At 37.9% G+C, this 22,226-nt stretch overlaps 1 protein-coding gene across 1 annotated transcript in view; it reads left to right on the top strand.

The window, feature by feature from the left end:
* Positions 1-22,226, top strand: part of SLC26A9 (solute carrier family 26 member 9) — a 170,390-nt gene that overhangs the window by 105,289 nt on the left and 42,875 nt on the right. Inside the window, exons 9-13 of the mRNA XM_072424482.1 lie at positions 2,797-2,879; positions 9,951-10,098; positions 11,131-11,244; positions 15,312-15,389; positions 15,623-15,718. Coding sequence (XP_072280583.1) covers positions 2,797-2,879; positions 9,951-10,098; positions 11,131-11,244; positions 15,312-15,389; positions 15,623-15,718 — 519 coding nt within the window. The remainder of the gene's footprint in view (positions 1-2,796; positions 2,880-9,950; positions 10,099-11,130; positions 11,245-15,311; positions 15,390-15,622; positions 15,719-22,226) is intronic.

The raw sequence follows: 22,226 nt of genomic DNA, 5'->3' as shown, positions 1-22,226 counted from the left end.
ACACACACACACACACACAATTGACTAATAGGTCTTTAAGTTTGCTTTATTTATAACTATCTGGTAAATATTTAACTATAACTATCCTTTATCATGTATTTATACATAAGTTGTTTATGTTTATCAATTTGTGTTCCTCTTCAATTTGCATCTGATTGTGTATGGCATGTCCTAAGTTCTGGCTGCCATATCCTCCCTGTTTATCCATGTGTGTTCCTCTACAATTTGCACCTGTTTGTGTATGGTACATTGTTCATTTTAGATGAACTTATTGCACAACTTTGAATATGCCCATAGAATTATCTATTCACTATACCTTTGTTCCAGTTGGGTGCTCACTGATATTTATTGCCCTGCCAACTCTCCCCTCTCCCAAATTCCTTGTTACTCTCATTAGTCCATCCATATTCAGGGTCCAAAGCAATTGAATTAATATTATTTAATCATCAGGCAGAGTTACATGGAAATCAGCATTAAGTATCCACCTGGCTTCAAAACAACCTCTGCCATTGCCATCCTGAACTACCTTTTTACCAAGCCACTTCTCCAACTGACTCATCCTATACCACATCTGGAACTCAACAAGCTGATAAGCCTGGTTACAACCCATTCTACAGCTGCCACTCAAATGAACTTCAGTTTGCCACATTGTATAATGTATTCCTGTGATGCACCATTATTTGTTACAATGTTTCATTAAATCTCTACTCTCTTTGCTGGTTCCATTCCCTCTCTTCCTTCCCAGTCTGTTAACTCCTTGTCTCCCTGCTTTTCACTCTCCTTCTTTATCTGTCTGTACGCCTGCACCTCCTTTCTCTACTGCTACTAGCTGGTGACCTCTCACCCAACCCTGGTCCCCCATAAGTTATTACCCCCTCTCCCTAGCAGTCTATGGAATGCCAGATCTGTCTACAATAAATTAAACTCTATCCACAACGTTCTCCTCTGTAAATCCCTAAACTTTCTTACTCCCACTGAAGCTTGGCTTTCTTTCTGCACTCTCCAATGGTGGACTGCACTTAACACATATGCCCTAGATGTAGCAGCAGAGTAGGGTGGTGGTATGGGTCTCATTCTCTCCCCAAACTGTACATACAGAGTCCTTCCTACCCTGCCCTAATTTTCACCTCTTTTGAAGTACATTCTGTGCATCTTTTCTGCCCCCTAACCCTCATTGTTGCTGTTGTCTACCGCGTGCAAACCCCCCCCCCCCCCAAGTTTCACAATTTTTGGATAACTGCCTCTTGGTTCCCACATATTTTTTCTCATGACTTGCCCACCCTCATCTACATTGACTTTAATGTAGCAGTGGATGACTCCAACCATTTTTTATCAGTCAAACCGCTCTCCATTACCTCCTCCTTTGGACTTACACAGAACATAAATGGGCCCACACACATCACAGGACACACTTTAGACCTGGTACTTTCCAATTTCTGCAATCTTCACCACTCACTATATTCCTTTTCTGACCACCCACCCATCCCTCCCCTCAGGCACGTTGTCTTGGCTTCCCCTTTGATTCCGAAATCTCGACCCCCATACTCAGAACATTTCCAGGTCCTGTCACTTTCACCTGTGCAACATCTCCAAATTCCACCCCTACCTGTCACCAGAGACCATTAAACTATCACCAGACTACTGTAACATCCTCTTCTCTGGCATTCCAATATCCAGATTCCCTCCTCTGCAATCTATTATGAATGCTGCATCCATCCTTCCCACCACTCCCCTTCTGCTGCCTCTCTTTGTAGTTCTCTTCATTGGCTTCCATTTCATCTTAGAATGAAACTCATGCGGTTTCTTGCCTAACCATTGCCACCCACGATTCCATATCTCCCCTCCTATTGTATGCTGCTTTCCCACCTCTTAGATTGTAAGCTTTTTGGAGCAGGGCCCTCTTCCCTCTCCTGTGATGCTGTCTGTGTTTGTAATTTGAAACCCCTATTTAATGTACAGCGTTGCAAAATATGTTGGCGCTATATAAATACTGTTTTTTAATAATATTAATAATAATAATAATAATAGTATATATTAATAATAATATAGAAATATGATGCTTTTACAAAAAGACCTAAGCTTGCATTGGATAAAGGTTACCAGGTTTTTACTTTATTGCAAAGTACAGCTTACCATTATACAGGTATTATACATGTAAACTGTTTAATTACTAGCTATTATGCTTTATCCACACCCTGCCCATGCCTTGACCATGCCGAACACTCGGCCCACTGCATGTTGTGTGCAACTGCCACTGTATTGGTCCCTTTTCTACACATTTAAATATTAAGAGGATAAATATTGAGAGGAATGACTTTATGCACATGTTTGCAGACAGTTGTGTTTACATTGGGGTTGGGATGGGGTTATGGAACAGTTCCAGAAAGTGGCATCTTATTTCTAACCTTTAATTTTTTATTCCTCCTCTTGAGGGGTAAACTGTGCTGCCACCACAAATTCAAGTTTGTGCTGTAGATTTGCTGCTCCTAGAGGCACAGCAACAGTTTGACCGCAAGTCTGAAAGGAGCCCAACATATATATACCCAAGAATTTTCCTTTTTTTTACAATCACTGCAGATGCATTACCTTAGGCATTAATTGACATTCCCTACACTACATGTTGTTAATTGTTAATTGTTGCTGGTGAATGTACACTGAAGGACAATATATTCATGATGGTGAATGTGCCTGGATTATTATATGTCCCTGTGTTTAAATATGTTGTGCTCATTTAGTAAAGCATGCATTTTTTTAGTTACTTTATTGTCTTAATTAATACTATGTATATGTTCACAGGTCATTATTGCTACAGCCGTCTCTGGTAGTTTCAATCTTCCTGAAAAGTATAACATGGATATTGTGGGACAGATCCCATTAGGGTATGTAAATAAATCCAAAATAAATGTGTCTCTGTCTTGTGTCTGTCTTGTGTCACCCCCTTTTCACCCACCACAAAATCTTACCATATTAAGATAACTTACTGGTTACTTTGCATTGATAAGTATGTTCCTACCAAGGTGGTAAAAACAGGTAATAATGTTCAACAATCCATTCCCTACTAAGTACCCTACTAAGTATCTGTGGTGAAATATTGAAAGCTGGATTTTTTTCAAAGCTTGTTTTATTTAAAAATGTTGAAAAAACAAGATGTTGTTACTCACATATCAGAGCAACTTCACCTGCTAAATACAGTAGAAAATGATAATATGAAGTTAAATACATGCTATTACTACTATTTATCTGTAGATAATTGTTCACAAATAGGATAATGCAAAAAAAGCTTAAGTAATGATACATTTAAAATACGGTATGTTAAAATATTCACTAGATACAGAGATTACCTTTTCACAACAGATGTAGGAGGTAGAAGGCACTAATTAGTCCACAAGATTCCTTTTCTGTAATGCTTTAGATTTACCAGTCTCAAACTGCTACACCAAGGGCTTGGCTTTACTTGTCCTCCTATTCATTTTACGAAATGGTTGTCAACAACTCAAAGGAAGTAATAACCCTAATTGACTAAATTAGGTTGTGAAAGACTTTTTTTTAGGGAGGGGTGATTTCGATTCTTTCTTTTAGCTTTATAACATTGTATAAATGGTATTGGAACCCACATATTTAACATCAACAAAAAACAAAACTTGAGCATAAATGGATTTTGAGTTAGGCTATGCAGATATAATTTTGGAATAATTATTCCAAAATAAAAATTTCAAGTCACAGCTCTCATCTTGGTAAGAATAAAAAAATACATAGGTGAATCAAAATCTTGTGGTAAAATATTTTGTCAAAATTCATAATTTGAAGAATGATCAAATCCAAAGAAATAGGTCCAATGTGGATATTCCCCTTAGTGTTTTGCCAACCAACTCATGAAATTGGGTCCAAAATCCAAGTAAGAGAGCTTTTAACACAGATTTATAAAAAAAATTCTATACAGTTCCACTGTCACGTAAAAGTAATTGTAAAATATTGTGTTCACTAACATCATCCATTAGACGAACAGAAAAATAGGTTTAGATTCTGATGCGCTTCACTTTATTATATATTGCCTCTGAGGTGGGAGAGACAGATATTAGGGCCTTTGTAAAAAAGCATAATGTATTCCATCAACTTACATGTTGCAAAGATGTTCAAAGGCAAATCAAAGTAATCGTATGAGATACTGTGAGATGCCTTAATTTCAGGGATTTATTTAAAAGTTAAAGACTACAATAAAAAAAAGATAGGAAAATTACATGTTAACGATTTTGTTATGTACTAATTATACAGGAATTGTGAAATCATTCGACCGTTGTAGGTGTCGGTACTATTAATGGCAGTAAGGTTACGTAATTTATATAAATAGTGCTTATTAAAAGTCATGTATTTGTTTAAAAGGTACCATTTAATTATGTAGGTAATAACATGTCATGTAGTTACATAATGTAGCAAAGGATGTAGTTATACATTGGTTGGCAAATATATAAGAAATTATAGTTGAATAGTTTAAGGTTAAGGGAAAGCTTAAAAATTGATATTAAAAAATAAAAGCTTCTATTGATTTATTGCTTACCAAGAAGTTAGTCTTAAGAAAGTAAAGATTTACCACAAGAGCCAAGTTTCAGTCAAGCAGGGAAGGAGTTAGTTGTGTGGACTAGCAGCAGGGGCTGCTAGAGTTTACCTGGCTGCCTAAATGAGGGCGGCAGTAGTGTTTTTCAGATGGCACTGCGCATGTGCCTAGTAAAGAGCAGTAACCCCTTTACTGATCTGGCCTCTTCCAGTGACAGCTCCAGTGTTCTATCAAAAAAAGCTACCTGTGAAAATGATCCACCCGAGGGATAGGCAATTCCGAGGGGTGTGTACCGCTGGGTACTTCATTGGCAGCACAGTGCAGTAGCTGTGTGTGTGAGGCTGTCATATCCTGCAGCTCAACAAATCATTGTGTTCAAACCTTCTCCTAAGCTGTAAAAAAAATCTGTAAATTTCAGCTACCCACCAATAAAAAAAAATGTAAAACCTAAAAAAAAAATCAGAACATAAAGAACTCATTAAAACTAGCTGCCCTGCCCTGTTACACATAGCAGTCTACTTCTCTAACTTGGATCCCATTTTCTCTAGGGATGTATGGCAAACCAAAAATTGCAGTTTCTTAAGGAACACCTGTGGCTAACACCCCCTAAAATGTTGTTACTATGGCATTATTATGTTATAGTAGGGAGTGCTACCCACAGGTATCCACCACTGGAACCTACATTTTTTTGTTTCATACATCTCATTGTTTCCAGAGAATTTGGAGTTCAAGTATTGGAAGAAGAAAAAGTAGGAATGAGAAGTGAGTGTAATTTTAAAATTCGATCTCGCGGCAAATCGGGCCATTCCCACTTACCGAACATGTAAGCGAGAATCGCTTGTGTAAATTTGGCCATCCCGATTGAAATTTTTGGGACCTGCAAGAGCAATCAGGGGAGTGAAGCTGACACTGACAGGAGAAGTACCGTGGCTGAATTAATTAATTATACAAGCCCTCATTTAACCTCTCCTGCCTGGGGATCGCGCACAGGAGTATTCCCACGGCTGCATGAATGCAGCCACAGTACTCCTCCTGGCTCCTTGGCACTAGAGGGTAAATGAGGGCTTGCCGGCATAGAAAATTCTACTACAGCAGACACACAATAAACTAATGTCCTGCTAATTAAAATGAGAGAGTCAGAGCTATCTGAAAGTTTAATGTGTAGGATGCTTCAAACTTTATTAGATCCCTTATCTTGCAAAAACCTGTATTTTATTTTAATAGGTGTTGCTGTACAGTACCTTTCTGTTTATCCCCACCACTGTCTTCTCTTGCTCAGTTCCTATGTTTTCCTCCATCATCAAAATTTTCTGACCCAGATCTAAAATATGCCAGGAATTTGGAAGTGGTTCTGGTGGTGTATAACATCTTTTCTTAGACTTTTTTTTTTTTTTTTTACCACCACCAACAGAAGCAGATGAAGTAACAAGATGGCAAGTAGCAATTATACCACTAATAATGCTCTCCTTAGCATTCCTCCTCTGGTGTAAATAAATTGTTATTGGTTATCTTACAGCTGCTCTACCACCTCAGACCTTATTTGATGAGATTTCACCAAAGTGCTTGTCTCAATTTCCTTAGAGATAGGAATACTGTGTGAAAACAGGAAAGACTATAGAGAACCTGTGGTTATGGGTGTTGTGGAAGAAACCGAGGTAATGTGGCTTCAGGACGTATTAAGTTTACCGCCTTCATCTGACGGCTGTGACTGAGATGAACAATCCAACCACTCCACAAGGAGTGTAGCTTGGCTGGGAGGAATCTGCCTCGTTACCTTGTGAAAATTTAACTGGACCTCTTTCTGTCTACTAGTGGTCGTGGTGTTAAGTAGTAGTACTAGTGGTGTCCACCCTCCTGCTACTCATGGTTTGCTAAATTCTGGAGACTCAAAAGTTAGTTTGAGTCAAGAATCCACTAGTGGTTGCTGGTCTCTTGTTTGGCCTACTTCCATTGCCAGTCTGATTTCCATTTGAAGATGACATTTTAAAACTAGCACAATGTATTTAAGTTAACATGTCAACAGTTGTAACAAGGTGGAAGTATTTGTAGGACTACAAGTGTCAGTAAGGGTTAAAGAATGACACAAAACACTCAGGAACTGCTTAATTAAAAGGTAATACTTATCTTTATTGGATGCATACAATGGTCAAAAACAGCAACAGTTCCATCAGCAAGATTACACGACTCGGTTTAGACCAGTGAGTGCTCATTTCCATATCATCTAACTGGGAAGAGTCAGGCAGGGAGAAACTTGCATTTCTTTACGCTTATCCAGAAAATGTCAGTGTCAGCACTCAATTCTATAGTATCTGGAGTTAATTATTCACTGATCTCAACCAATCATCCCTTTACATGATCATTGTTAGCTCATTTTGACCAAACCTCCTTGTTACATTATAATATGAAAAAAAATTGGAATTGATAGTATGAGAATATATTTTGTATATTAGCAGTTGCTTTCTTTCCCATGACCCATCGGGGCATAACACCCATAACTTTCTTCTTATCAGGTCACTCCCACCCCAACCTAGTGTGGGAAGGAGGACACAAGATGTTCACAAGGGCTGAATACCCCTAATAGTGGTATATAAAATTCATGTCCCTATTTAGAATATAGTCTAAGGTCCCTTATGTTGTGGCATCTGCTGCAGAATAGGTAGTCACAGGAAAACTATTTTATTGTTGTTGTTGTTGTGAATCTACTGTATGTAAGCTCCCTATCTCTCCAACTTGGAGTGATGAGGGCATTTTTCACACAATGAGCTTAAGTCACTGGCCCTGATTTATTAAAGCTCCCCAAGGCTGGAGAGAATACACTTTCACCAGTCAAGCTGGGTGATCCAACAAACCTGGGATGGATCTGGTCCAGGACTCAAAGCATTTGCTAGCAAATAGCAAATGACATTTAAGAAATCCATTCCAGGTTTGCTTGATCACCTAGCTTTACTGGTGAAAGTGTATTCTCTCCAACCTTGGAGAGCTTTAATAAATCAGGGCCACTAAGTTGAATAAGTTGTAGCATCCCTATTTTCTCTTGTAATAATGTTCCTACTAAATTATTTTATTCACAAAATAAAAGATCTGTAATCTTTATTTTTTAACATGTTTTGAAACCCCTATTTGCTCATGGATAGCTGTCATGAAGTTTTATTTTATCTTCACCTCAAGCAGCTGCTTTACTATTGTTATTTCCACTAACCACCACCCTGAAACTAGTGTTAATTTACCCTTTTACTGCCAAATTCCCTGTGGTGGCAGCAGCCACATTTACACAAGCAAAAAAACGAGTTTACCTTTCTTCAGCCTGCTTCTGGCTTTAATATTAAGAGGCCTTTCTCGGCCTTGTTTTCATGGGGGAGCCCTTTGTAATAGCTTTTAGGGAATCCCTGTTTAGTTTTTATATTCACACCTCACAGTACATTGGCCTGGTGGTCAGTAGGGATGCCTAATACACTGCTGAGCAATGGCAAGAATGTCACCCTTACAGATAGCCACAACATTTTTTAGTTACTTAAACTGACTTTAGAGTCACAAACTGCCTGTTGCTCAAGGAACACCTAGCAGTCTGTAGAGGAACTCCATGATTCCACAGAGCCATGGTTGAGGAACACTGATATGAAGGGATATCTGGTCAGCTCTCAAACAGCATATTGACAGAATTGGGTAGTATGGTGGCACACAACATTTTTGGCTTGACCTGTTTGTAAAAGATGATGTCCAGAGTAAAAAGATACCAAACACAAACAAGTAGATTACCCTTTTTCACTTAAATACATGAATAAACTACAACTTCCACTATTTATCTATACAGGATCTATGCTTTTATAAACAAATATAATATTTTAGAGGTTAGGTAGTTTAGGGGGGTTTAACGAACTGTAACATGTATCTGTAAAAAAGTTCAGGTAGTGAAATTTTAATATCTCTAGTACTGGTAAAACTACCCCTATTTACAGAGCTATCTAAATAAAGCATGTTATTCATGTTTGTGAGTTGGGATATAGAAAAATTATGAGGTTATTAGGGAATTGTATCAAGGAAATAAAACCAATACATGAGATAAAAGTATATTTGAAAATGAACATTTTTTTTTCAGTTCTCCAATGGGGTTACTGCATCATTTTTTATGTTATGGTCAGAGGAAATAAATAAAATAAATATTGTAGTTTTTCTAGTTAGCTAGAACATGCTGTGCTGTCTCCAAAAATGCTAATGTGATCAGGGAAGCCCTGAAACATTTTTTAAGCAGGGGGAGGCTAGTTTGCATTGGTAAATAGTTCAATAGCAATTTGATACCTTGATCGACATTAGTTTCTAGACCTTTTGGCAATATTCAAATTATTTTCATTAAATTTGCAAATTCTACTTTTTTGACATTAGACTATGGTAATGACTTATGACTGGGTTATTAGATTTTGAGCTAGTGACAAAGGTATGGACTTTGTGAAGCCCTGCGTAATATGCTGGCACATGTAAATACTGGTTAATAATAATAATACCAATTATACTCAGAAAAATGATTTGCATTGTATAGTATTGGGACACCTGCTGGGTTAACAAAATAAATCACAATAACATGTTTGGAATGCTTTAAAGCGGAACTAACCTGAAAACAAAAAAATGACACCTTAAATCTGGCCGATCTTTTGATGACGCTGGTTCTTCCTGCGATCTGGTCCCACGTCCTCCTTGAATTCTTCTTCATCCTGGGGCTGAGGAAGTCCCGGGTGCCGCCTTCTTCAGTTTTCTCTTTTGCCTTTTTCATGTCTTCTTGGTACATCACCCTATCTTGCAGGCCCGAGATTGGGTGACATAGCCAGCTCTAAAGTTGAAAAAAGAAAAAGAGAGCCAATCTCACTGTACTGTATGAGATCGGCATCTCTTTCCCTCAATAGCAAAAATGCTTCTTCTGTGCATGTCCGCAGCTTTAAATCTGTAGTTATTTCCATTTTTATTCCTTAATTAAAAAAAATACAATTTTTAAGACGTGGAACCTAGCTGGCAAGGACCAGGAGGAAGTATGCAGTATTTCCACAACCTGTACTAAAAAAAATGGATGTGGGAGGGTCTGTGGACCACTACTTCATTTTCTAACGAGTGTTAAGATGTACTGCATTTTATTATTCGCTTGTTTATTGACATTCTTTTGTTTTTGGGTCGAGATACAGTTAATAAACTCTTTTATGCCTAGTCCTAGTATTTTGTTTACAGTGGTGCTTTAAAAGGATTGCATAAAGGAATGTGGTATTAAAAATCTACTGAGCTTCATTGTAATTTAAAAAATTGTTTTATATCTAGTTATTGAAAAAATCAACCGAATAATCAAAAAATAAATATTATAGTTTATCCTAAAATACTAATAGGGAAAGTGTTGTAATAATATTTGCTCAACTTGCAGATTTCCATCTCCTACCTTGCCGCAAGTCAGTCAATGGGGAGAAATGTTTGGCACAGCATTCTCCCTAGCTATTGTTGGCTATGTGATTAACCTTGCCATGGGCAGAACTTTGGGAGCAAGACATGGGTATGATGTAGACCCAAACCAGGTTAGATTTGTTCTGCAGTACTAATCGTTATTATGTCTGTCTGATTTAGGATCTTTTAAACAAAGTATACGGAGCATAGCCTGTGGAATAACATACGGTACTATTCTTCAATTTTTTGTGGCTGGTAACCCACAGGGTTTTTCTAATTTATGGATATTTTGACATCTCAAAAAAAAGAAAAATGGTTAGCCCACATTACAAGTAACTGCATAGTATTATTCTTTACTTTGTTATTGAAAATGTTACTATTTTATTTGGAATGTGGATGTTTTCCTAAACTTCTGTTATTAGGCACTGAAAGCCAGACTTCACCTGCCACCTGGTACTACATTTTAGCAATTTACATAGAATAACATTTCTGGGAATTCTTTTCTATATGACCACTTTAAATACATCAGAATTGGCACAAAGCTGTCACTTAGGGTCTGAGAAGGAGTATTTGACCTAGTGTAAGGTCTGTAAAACTGGAAGCTTACGCAGGGCTTTCTTTCCTGAGTTCCAGTGATCCATCAAAACTGTGCAGAATAAAAACAAGTAGGCAAGCGACCATTTCATTTAACTGAAATTATCCCGTTTAAATGATTATATCAAAAGTGAAAGTTGGGAACCTAACCGTAGCATTTGTGTAATAATAAATAAAGGTCAAACTCAAAAGGTTTGTAGACTATCCAGCACATATCTGTATATTAAAGCACCATAAGGTGCCAGAAAGTAACATTCTCTACAGTAACATTCTCTTTGTTACCCCTACCTACATCCATTATAGTATAATGTTTGCATTGCAGTTGTCATAGCATGTGTGACCCACTATGTTAAGGCACTGGATGTTGACATGTATAACTACATTGCTGTTTGATGAGTTATGGATAATTTAAATGCACATTCTGTGACCAGAAAAATATAGAAAATAAGAAGTCCATTAAAAGACTATGTTTAAATCATTACATTTTAGACACTAATGACTGGTGTCCCTATTTAAAAAAAAAAAAATTTAAAAATGTGTTCTTACCACAAACAATACTTTTCTTTCAGGAAATGTTGGCACTTGGCTGTAGTAACTTCTTTGGTTCATTTTTCTTTATCCATGTGATTTGCTGTGCTCTTTCTGTCACATTGGCAGTGGATGGGGCTGGAGGAAAGTCACAGGTATGCATTTATCTTCCAAGGATGCATGTGAATATTTGGAGATTTTATTGGAGGAAATTTTATGTTATATGATAATAGGTGTACCGAAACTATCCGACATTTTTTAAGAAGTATAACATTTGTACTAAACAGAAACCTATGATACCAAATTCAGGGAGTATTTAGCATCATAAATTTCAATCTTCCTTGGACAAACTTTGTGAGACTTACTGAGTTCTCCCAGTGATGCAGGATGCACACAGCCACACCTGGCATCAGGCTACAACTTTCCATGTGTCAAAGACACATACTTATGTACTTTTTAATAAGCACACTGCTATTTTAAAGCCCATAAATCCCAACAATTTTTTTTTTCTAAAAAGGAAAAAAAGAAGGCATATATATACATAAAACAATTTTAGTTAAGGTGTCTTTAAAAAGCAGATGATTTTGTACCTAATGATACCTAATGATACAAAGCATTCCTATATATTTTTATATGTGCATCCACACGCAGAGTTGATCCTGTCCGAGAGGTTGTATTGTCCACTTTATTGAATCCATATGAATCAATGTATTGAGCTTGTAATGTATAGGCTTGTAATGAGATTTTTGTAATGTAATGAAATCTTTGTCAAAAAACACCTTTGTAAAAGGGACAACCACCAGAAGATCCACTGACCATTGGAGTGGTGAAATTAAGTTCCTCTGGATTTGTTCCTTGGATAAGATAAGTTTAAATGTCAAAGAATTATGCCTGCTGTGGAGGAGAACTGGAAATTCCAGCAATGTGATTTTTAATTTCCTGCCCTAATAAGAAAATGAAAATTTATGCAGCTGGTATTTGGTTCTGATAGACTGTAAACAGTAATATTTTCCTCTTATTTGGAGGAGAATTAGGGCTTGCAGTTGCAGTGCTTTATATACGAATGAATGAACATGGACGGATGGAATCCTAGGATCTTCCAGAGGTTGCTAGGGGTTCCTTAAACAATGAGTATTTTGTGCCTCTCAGGTCAGTACCAATGAAATTTTCTGCCATCTATAAGGGTGATATTCTTTCTGCTGGTCAGCAATGTAATGTGGCATTCTCTCTACTGACCACCACTCTAACATATTGTGAGTTTTGAATATAGTAATATTGGTAGGGATTCCCTGAAGACCCGGAAGTTCTTGCAAGGGGTTCCTCCATGTTTAAAAGGTGGAGAAACACTGTTCTTGTCCCTGATACATCTTAAGCAAGAGTGGAGATACATTGCTTTAAGCTTCCTATAAAGAAGCAGAAAAGCATTACAAGGAAGTGGAGGAGGGCAGGGAATGAGCACAATTGTTAAAAAATTGTCAGAACAAATGTTCTTGTGACAGGGAACGTTTGATTTGTTTTTACTCTGTAACCCACAACAATTACTGTTTGTTACTGTCTTCACTAAAATTGTTAATAAAGAGATGTTTAAAAAAAAAGTTGTCAAAGGTCTGTAGGAATCAGGGAAGGAGTGCAAAAGATTACTGATTGTTAAGATTGTTACTGTCTTCTCTAAACCTGGTGATAAAGAGTTGTTAAAAAAAAAAAAAAAAAAAGTTGTCAAACGTCTGTAGGAATCAGGGAAGGAGTGCAATAGAACACAGAACCTATTAATGTTAAAGACCAGTGGTCTCCTGTGCATGTCTGTGGAGCAATAGTGACAAATGTATCATTAAAAGGATTCATAAAGCCAGGCCTGAGGTCAAGAAGGACTTTCATACCTCCCTAAAGCAAGAAAATACACTCCTAATGGTAATTAAATGTTGCCAAAATAGAGGTCAATGGGCTTGAGATAGTGAAGAGTGTTTATTGCTAATTTAAAACCACATAGCAGTGGATAGCAGCCAAAGTGAGCCAGGAAAGTTCTGCATTTCTGGGTATATAGTTCCTTTGGGTCTGGCTTTAAGGTCCAACGAAACCAGGTCATATTTCTGCATGCACCTTTTCCTATCTGTGGGGATAAACCAATGCATGCTTTGAGAGAGTATTAATATTAATAATAATAATAAACTGTAGTTTATTAGGTGCCAACATATTACGATGTTTATTAAATAGGGGGGATAATGAAAAGTAACAAAGTAGTGAGGGTTTAAGAGACTGAAGATGGGTAGAGGTCTTTGAAAATTTGGGTCGTTTAAGAGCTCTTTTAAATGTGCAAGATGTAAGGGCAAGTCTAATAGGACAAGGAAGAGAGTTATGATTGAAGAGGATCATAGGACAAGGAAGAGGTTATGATTGAGGAAGTCATTAGTAGGCCATTGGAGGAGCAAGGAGAGCAGCTAGGAGTGTACTTTTCTATCAGGTCTGATAGGTGGGACAAAAGCTGTGGAGAGATTTGAAGGCACAGTAGCTTGAACATGATTCTGAGGTGAAACGGAAGCCAGTATAGAGATCTGCAAAGAGGCAGCAGAAGAGGAATGGTGAGAAGGATAAGTCTGTCTGAAGCATTCATTAAAGATTGTGGAGAGTGTGGTTAGTGGAGTACTAAAAATGAACATGTTACAATAGTCTAGACAAGAGTTGATAAAAGCGGTCTTGGGGACAGGTGGGAGCGTGTTTTTCAGATATTGCACAGGTGAAACTGGCTGCGGGGAAACTGACACAACTGAGGGGGACAGGTCAGGGATGGACAGATAGACTTACGTGTCATACAGATGGTACTGTAAACCAAATGAGGATCATGACTAGAAGAGGGCGGGAACAACAGTGTCAAAAGCAGAGGAAAGAAGGAGAGAAAAGTTACCTTGTGACACTTGCCAAGGTGGATGAGGTTGGAAAAGAAAGGATCCAGATTGTTTCTGGCAGTGTGTGTGGGGCTCTTTATTACGAGCTCCTTTGGACTAACACAAAGTATAGAGAGCATATAGAGAGTTTGGCTGGGGAAGGGTTGTTGGGCTCATCCACTGTAACATTAAAGTCACCAAGGATAATAATGGGCAGTTCATGGAAAAGGATGTGTGGGAGCCAAGAGGCAAAGATGTCTAAAGACTGGGATATTGGGCCAGGGGGTCAGTAGACAAAAGCAACAACGAGGGAAAGAGCAAAGAAAAGATGAAAAGAATGCAATTCGAATGAAGTTAAAATGAGAGAGGGTGGCGTAGGAAGGACTCTATATGTACAATTAGGGGAGAGAATGAGACCCACACCACCACCTGCTGTTGTCAGGTCTGGGGGTATATATAAAGTGCAGGCCTCCATAGGAGAGTTCAGCAGCAGAGTCAGTAGGTGAAAGTCAAGTTTGAATGAGAAGGAGGAAGTTTAGAAATTGTTGTAGACTCATCTGGCATCCCATAAGCCGTATGACAATGGGGGTAAGAATTTGTAAATTGGGTGAATGGGAATCAGGTTAGAAGCAGGGTTATTCAAAAAAGTAGCATCTAAGCCTGTTCTGTTCTAAGAAAATTCCAGTTTATTCTGTAAAAGGCTTTATTTTTTAGCATCAATGGGTTAATATAGAAAAATTATGTTTATAGATATAGAAGAGGAGGAGAGTTGTTTTGGTGATATTATCCTGTACTTTATGACCCAACTTCCAGAAAATTTGTGACTTTGATAACAATGTGGGCATTTTTAAGTTTTCTATTTATTGAGTTGGAATTAAAAAAAGTGTGTTTTTGTTTTCAAGTGTACCATGTCTGTCATAGTCAACTCTATAGTCATCCTTAATCTGCAAAAATATACTCTTTGTTTATGGATTATTGAGCTGCAAGAAACTGCCTTTATTTAGTCAAGTTGCTGATAACATTTTGAAATGTTACTCTTTGAAACGCAACACTGGAGATGCTAGATCTGCTGATCATTCATCTGGTGCAGATCAGTGAGTTCTGCTACTTTTATGTGACTGCTGCTTAGAGATATGATGGAAGCTGTAATAATCCTGGCATCTAACCAACCAGATTTTCCAGATGCAGAATAAAGCCTGTATGATAAGAGTTGCTGCTGAACAAAAAAAAAAAAATATATATATATATATATATATATAATTACATTCAAACATTGTATAAATGTAAACATGTTGTACAACTGCAGTTTAATAAATATATGTTTTGCATGTGTTTATCAACAGATAGCCAGTTTCCTTGTCATGATGGTGGTCATGGTAACTATGCTGTCCCTTGGTGCATATTTACAACCCTTACCAAAGGTATACCTTCATTTTCTCCTCTATTATTTCTATAGAAGCTCTTTTGTCAGTGTATTTTTTGCCCATAGTACATAAAGGATACACCCATAAAAGAGAAAAGAAAGGCAATTTTCATTTATAGGACACTTTGTTTGGAATTTGGCACTTTCATTGCTTTAATCCTTGATTCCTTTTTTTTTTTTTTTACTTCATAATGTATAACATTAACAAAGTCTGTGTTGCTTTGCCCTTAGGCTGTCCTAGGAGCCTTGATAGCAGTCAATCTTAAGAATTCGCTTAAACAACTTGCTGACCCTTTCTACCTTTGGAATAAAAGCAAACTTGATTGTGTAAGTACTTTCTTGTCCTCCCATTTGGCCATACACATAAAGCTTAGCATATCAGCAATTACATAGTTTGTGGTAAAATAGTTACAGGTGTACTTGAGTATGATTTGCTTTCAACACAGCAAATTTTCCATAAATGTACATGTATATACGAGGGAGTGCTGAGAAATTCCTGGCCTTGTCCCCTTCCAGATGAAATAGAAAAATGAGTGTGGGGCATATGAAAACCTAATATCATAGTATGTAACTGTGCAAATATCAGGTTTTTGCGATTCTTAAACAGTGAGAAGCTGTGATGGCAGAGGCACAAGCAAGTTTCATGTCCATGGAGTTACGGGCCGTCATGAAGGTATTGTTTCTCCAGGGAAAGGAAGGACACCTCTCCCTCATTGTTTGTGACATCTCAGTGTGAATGTTTTTTGCAGACTTTCCCTGGGGAAACAAAAACTTCATGACGGCTCGTAACGAATATTGCTTGCATTTTCATAAATTTGCCATGACCTTTAGGCCCCTGAGCTGTAACCCAGAGTGTGGCTCAGGGTAAAAAACACCTGCTGGAAGGGTAGCTAAAAAATAAAGACTTACCTGGTCCTGTTGTCGTCCTCTAGTCTCCTGCCATCCTCTGGCCGAGCCCTCTTCATCTAATCTACCCCCCAGCGAGTGCACTGACGTTGGTGCGTGAGGGAGCATGGCAAGAATTTCAAATTATTTTGTATTGGACTCAATACAAAATAACTGTATTTAATCCAATAAAAAGTAATCATTATATATAGTGTGCGGGTCAGCTCAATAGTGGTAGGTACAGCACTCAGAGACAGTGACACAATGGCACAGTTCACGCTGGGATTTGCCTGTTTTCTTTATTCTCATCCACAAGCAAAATATAATGACTTTACATACAGGCAAAAACACAAAATAAATTCCTGTTCGGCTGAGCACTAACTAAACACAAGATCACCCTTTCTATACAGGCGGCTTACTACCAGCCACACGACACAACTTAAGTAACTTAGTGTCCTTTTTGTAATTTTCGCAGACTTCAGCAGCAATGGTGAAAGCCAGTCTGTTCAACCAGTCCCCCACCCCCACACGCTCATAGTGCAGACAACACCATTTACCAAAAGTCGTCAGCAAACAAAGTTTTCCTAAGGCAACCCATCTGTCCTGGATTTCTGATATCTCACCCAGCTTTTCCTAGTTGAGATATCCACTTCCTGTAGCCTAGTACATTGTATATGAAAGAAACCTAGGCGGTATTTAACGATTTTCTACTACTTTTCCAGTCACTGTCTCAAAATATATATATATATATATATATATATATATGCTACTGTAGTTATATTAATGGTCTCAGTATTTTTGATTTATTTATGCACCCTTGTTTTAACAGATTTTTGTGTGTTTATTATTAAATTTAGTAAATATTGGACATATTTTGGTGAGGTATGCTAAAGAATTACAGGCCTACAATGTAAAATAAATTTTCATGAAAGACAATGTACAGCTTCTAGACATTTAAATCCTGACAGAAATGAACTGCCCAGGAGGTTAGATCACCACAGGTTTTCTACTAGTGTGTTTCATGCTGGTTTGCTTTAAGCAATATCTTCATGCTGTCTTAGGACCCACTTTAGATGAACAGAATGAGAAATTGGTACACTTAGTTTGAAAATGCTTTTGTGCAGTAGGATGGCTTTCAAACTTCTCAGGGAGGAATCAAGAAAGAAATGCCATTCAGAAGAAACATGCTACTGTGACAAACTATTCAGGAGTCCATTGATGTCATTGCAAAAGCACAAGGAGCCATTTTTACTAAAGTGTAAAGTTATCATTTTGTGACCTGTAGTGAGTTATGGCAACCCCCTTTGTGAGCAAGTGCTGAAAAGCAAGAAGCTTTGTCTTTGAATAGATTAGGATCCCAAACAAGATCATTAAACTCTGTTTGTGTAAAAAATCTCTGGATCTCCTTTTGATGGAATCCAAGTGGCTTCTGGTCCTCACCAGAGCACCCAAGGAGTTATGGGCTGGTGACCCTAGTGGCCACCAAATATCTTTTCTGCAAGGAGGGCACCAGGCTCTCTCCACCTGGGATGCAGGAATCAAATTTCAGTTATTTGGAATTTAAGTGTAGTAATATCTAAGTAGACAAGATCACCTCAAGTCAAGACAGAGAAGGTAAACAGGATGAAGTCAGGGCAAGTGGCAATATCAGGCAAATTGAGGTTAAAATTCAAGTAGAGTAAACCCAGGAACCAATCTGCCAATTGGCTGTGGCACATCTCTAAAATTTATCTCAGCTCTGCCTATACTTAGTATCTGAGCAGAGGATGCTGAGAAATGTACATCTCAAATGGATCCTGCACAGCTAAAGAGAAGCTAGGGATGCAAACTGCTAAATAGATGACTTAAAACAGTTGACAGAGCTCTTGCCAAAATCTAGAGGTGAACTGGATGGACACCTCTGTCAGATATTATCATCAGGGAACCCCATGGAATCAGATGAGCTCTTGCAAAAAGGTCTGAAAACTGCAGAGGTGTGCCCCTTTTCAGAATAAAGTGGGCTATCTTAATCATTCTGTCAACCAACATGAAAATGGTGTTTTGCCCCTTTAGAAGAAGGTAGCTCCACCAATAAATCACAGTTGAAGATATCGCAATTTTCCTCAGTAGAATCTAACATCTGTGAGAAGGAGAAGACCTGGTGCAGAAGCCCCAAATGCTGAAAGAACTGCACCTACTCTAATCTTTGAGGCATCCACCTCCAATATAAAGGGGAGTGATCAGGATGCTTAAGAAAGGGTGAGGAGTTAAAGAGCTGTTTCGGCCTTTTAAAAGTCTCCTGCATTTCTTCTGGCCAGGAAAAGGTGAGAACTTAATTGTGATTAAATAGAAATTTGCTGGTCAGTGAACAATAACAGCTGAAAGATACAATGCCACATCCCAATTAATTTAGACAATATTTATTATGTGCAGTAAAGCATGACTTTTAAGGCATAAAGTAAAATTAAACAATAAATATTTTTAGTTAATCATTTTTAAAAAACAAGAAAAAATAAAAATTGAACCATCATCTATACGATATAGACAATGTTACAATATACAATTTATAAACATAAATCTTTTTGTAACATATGGTCTCTTGGTAGTTCTATTTTTACATCAACGCATTTTGTGATTATTGAAGCACTTTTTTCAGAATGAATCAAATATAGAGACCTAAAATTACCAAATACAGTGTACAGTCACACAGATATACAATAATCCAATTGACAATAATGTTTCATAAAACATCCTCAAAAGATCATACTCACTACTATAGATCATACTGATAACCAATTAACAATGCAGTATCTCTTCCCAACTGCACAGGCAGATCTACAACAGGAGATAAAGCGTGATGATAGGAGCAGGAGGGCATAAACAGCAGATATAGTTTGGAGGAACCCATTAAATAGACAAATAGATGCTAAAGAGTTTTCCCTTCTGTAATAATCTAAACTGGTAAATAGCTATATGAACCATGGCATGTATGTTTACTGTATGCTTTTGGCAAAACTGGAATGGTATTGGTATACCACTATGCATGTTCACGTGTGTGAACACCTGCCCCACCGTCGATTTATGATGGGAGGCAGGATCACGCCTCTGGATTCCCCCATATGTCAGTTGACATATGAGAGAGTCCTAGACTTGCCCTCTGTTGATTGCACAAGGCAGGAAAGGGAAGTCAACATTGACAGCACGTGCCAGGAGACACCTGACGCGCGGCCTGCCAGACGCAGTAAGCGATCTAAGGCTTAGTCTACACGGACTGTTTTCCCAGTGTTTAACCTGAGGCTTTAAAAGCCCATGTTTGAAGTCCCCATGCATTCCAATGGGCTAATCTACACCAGGATTACTCATTGCAGCTCTAGAAATCATCCTGTCATTGAGATAACCTGTAAAAAAAAAAAAAAGTTTAATTACACAAACACGCACATTTAATAAAATATTTTAATATTAAAGCCTCGTCCAATTTCTTTACACATTTTAAACCTTTCAGGGAATGAGTAAGGGGTTTTATGTACCCCTGTACTCATTCTTTGAAAGGGTTTAAAGTAAAACTTTTATAAACGCTTATGTAAAATCGCGGCAATTCGCGGGAAAATGCTCATAGGCGTTTATAAAAGTTTTTTAGCGTTTTAAAGTTAAGCTTTAAAACGCTTATAAAAGTGCATAAAAACGCAAATAAACGTGGTAGGAACAATTATATGCGTTTTTTAAATCATTCATGTAGACCCAGCCTAAGCAGGGCTAACATGCCAACCCCTCCAGGCAGGACCAACCAAACATGATGTGTAAGGCTGGGGCTGGGTGGGTAGCAATGTACCGCGCATCAAATGCCATAAAGATACAATACAAAAGTATTAATACGTGAGTATACAATCTTTTTTATGCTTAATAAAGTTTAACCTTATTTATATTCACAAGTGCACAAGAGGCAAAGCTTCTTAACCACAATAATAATAAATACCGTACATAACAAAACAAATATTGACAATAACAAATCCAAAAAAGGGGGGGGGAGAAGAACAGAGAAGAAATAAGTATTTCTTATTGCTCCTATATTATGTACAAAATATTATTCCAGAAAAGGTTTGTAACTTTAGCTACTACTCTGTAGCTTTTAAAGTAAAAATCCATTTCATCTCTTTTTTCAAAAGTATATTGTCTAAATTACCACCTCTATCATTAGGGAAGACTTGTTCCAATATTATAAATCTCATCTCATCCACATTATAGTTATGACACATACCCATATGGTGACTCAATGGGGTGATAATTTTGCCAGTTGTCACATTACACACATGTTCGTAGATTCTTTTTTTCATACTTCTGATTATTTTCCCTACCTAATACTACTATCTGCCTACCTATCTGTCTGCCTACTATCATCACGCTTTATCTCTTGTTGTGGATCTGCTTGTACAATTAGGAAGGGATACTCCATTGTTAATTGGTCATCAGCGTGAGTATGATCTTTTGAGGATGTTTTGTGAATTTCATATTTTACACATTATTGTCAATCAAATATTGTATATCTGTGTGACGGTACACTGTATTTGTTATTCTTAGGTCGCAAAACCCGTCGATGTAAAAATAGAACTACCAAGAGACCAACCTACAACAGAGAGGGCTGAGTCACTAGTTTTCATGAGCAGGAAACATCAAGCTTGAGGTCTTCCTGAGCCAGGAAAAAATGTCCCTACCTTGGTACAATCCTTGGAGAAAGTTCTGGGTTGCAGGGAGAAACTGAGAAAGCATGAATTTCAAAAGATCTGAAAGGGATTTCAATCCCCAAAGAAACTTTCAGGCAAAATAACTTTCAGCTTAGATGATAAACTATGATAGTGGTGCACTAGCTACAGAGGCTAAAGGGACAATTAGAGATTGGAAACAGTTGTCTAGCTGATAGTACCCTCCCTGAGCTTCTTGTACAGAAATCTTATGTTCTGAGATCTAGTTGCAGAGTCTCCCCAGCCATTCCTGGAAGCCTGCGTGGTGGCTGGATCCTCCTGTTTTGGCTAGCCCCCTGGCAAGTGACAAAGAATTATCTGAGGCACAGAATCTAATTGGCTCCTGGTCTTCACCAGAACACCTTGCAAGGGGTGATGATTACTTGATCATAGTCTCTAGGCCCTCCCCACCAGTGGTAACAGGGATGGCTTTAGTGTAGGAATAGCTAATCAATCAGGAACAGAGCAAGTCAGGACAGAGTAGGTTAACAGGCTGAAGTCAGGGCAGACGGCATAACACGCTGAGTATCCAGCAACTAGAGCCTGGAACTAGTTTAAATGGGGTTAGAAACCAATAGCAGGACAGTTTTGAAACCAGGAACCAGGGAAGCACATACTCTAAAATCTCTCTAAAATCCCTTTAACCCTGTACATCCTTAATGTATGTGCTGGGGATGCCAACAAAGGCATCTCAGATAGACTTTGCACAGCTAAAGGGAGGGTTGAAATGTTAAAAGCTTATAAATAGATGATTTGTGGACAAAGTGGTAACAGCAACCCCCAGGCAGGATAAATAAGGCTTCTCTGGCTGGAGTACATGGGTATAGCTGGGTGGAATGGGAAGGACCACCCAGTTCCTTACTTCCCATTCCAGAGTCCAGAAACCTGAAGCAGCTAACAAACTGCTACTCTAATGTGCTTCCTATGTTTCTGGACTTCTTCCCCGTACACACTGAGACCCCTCTATTTAAGTGAGACACAATAAGCAAGAAGTTCACCAACAAAGGGGATAACATAGATAGGAGGAAATATGGTGTGCCTAGCCTGAAAGCCAAAAACGTAGGGGGAATAAAGTAAAGGCAGGTTTTTACAGGCAACGTATTAATTGTATAAAAGAAGGAAAAAAAAAAAAAATTATTAGGTATTATTTTAATAAACTAAACTAGGCATAGTCCCACTGTGCTAGGTCATTTACTAACACAGTGCTGCTACACTAAAATTTTTTGTAACATAAT

This window comes from Pyxicephalus adspersus, chromosome 1 (genome assembly GCF_032062135.1).
Source record: "Pyxicephalus adspersus chromosome 1, UCB_Pads_2.0, whole genome shotgun sequence".
Classification (NCBI taxonomy): domain Eukaryota; kingdom Metazoa; phylum Chordata; class Amphibia; order Anura; family Pyxicephalidae; genus Pyxicephalus; species Pyxicephalus adspersus.
The sequence above is the reverse complement of the archived record's forward strand: the minus strand, read 5'-3'. Positions and strand labels throughout refer to the sequence as shown.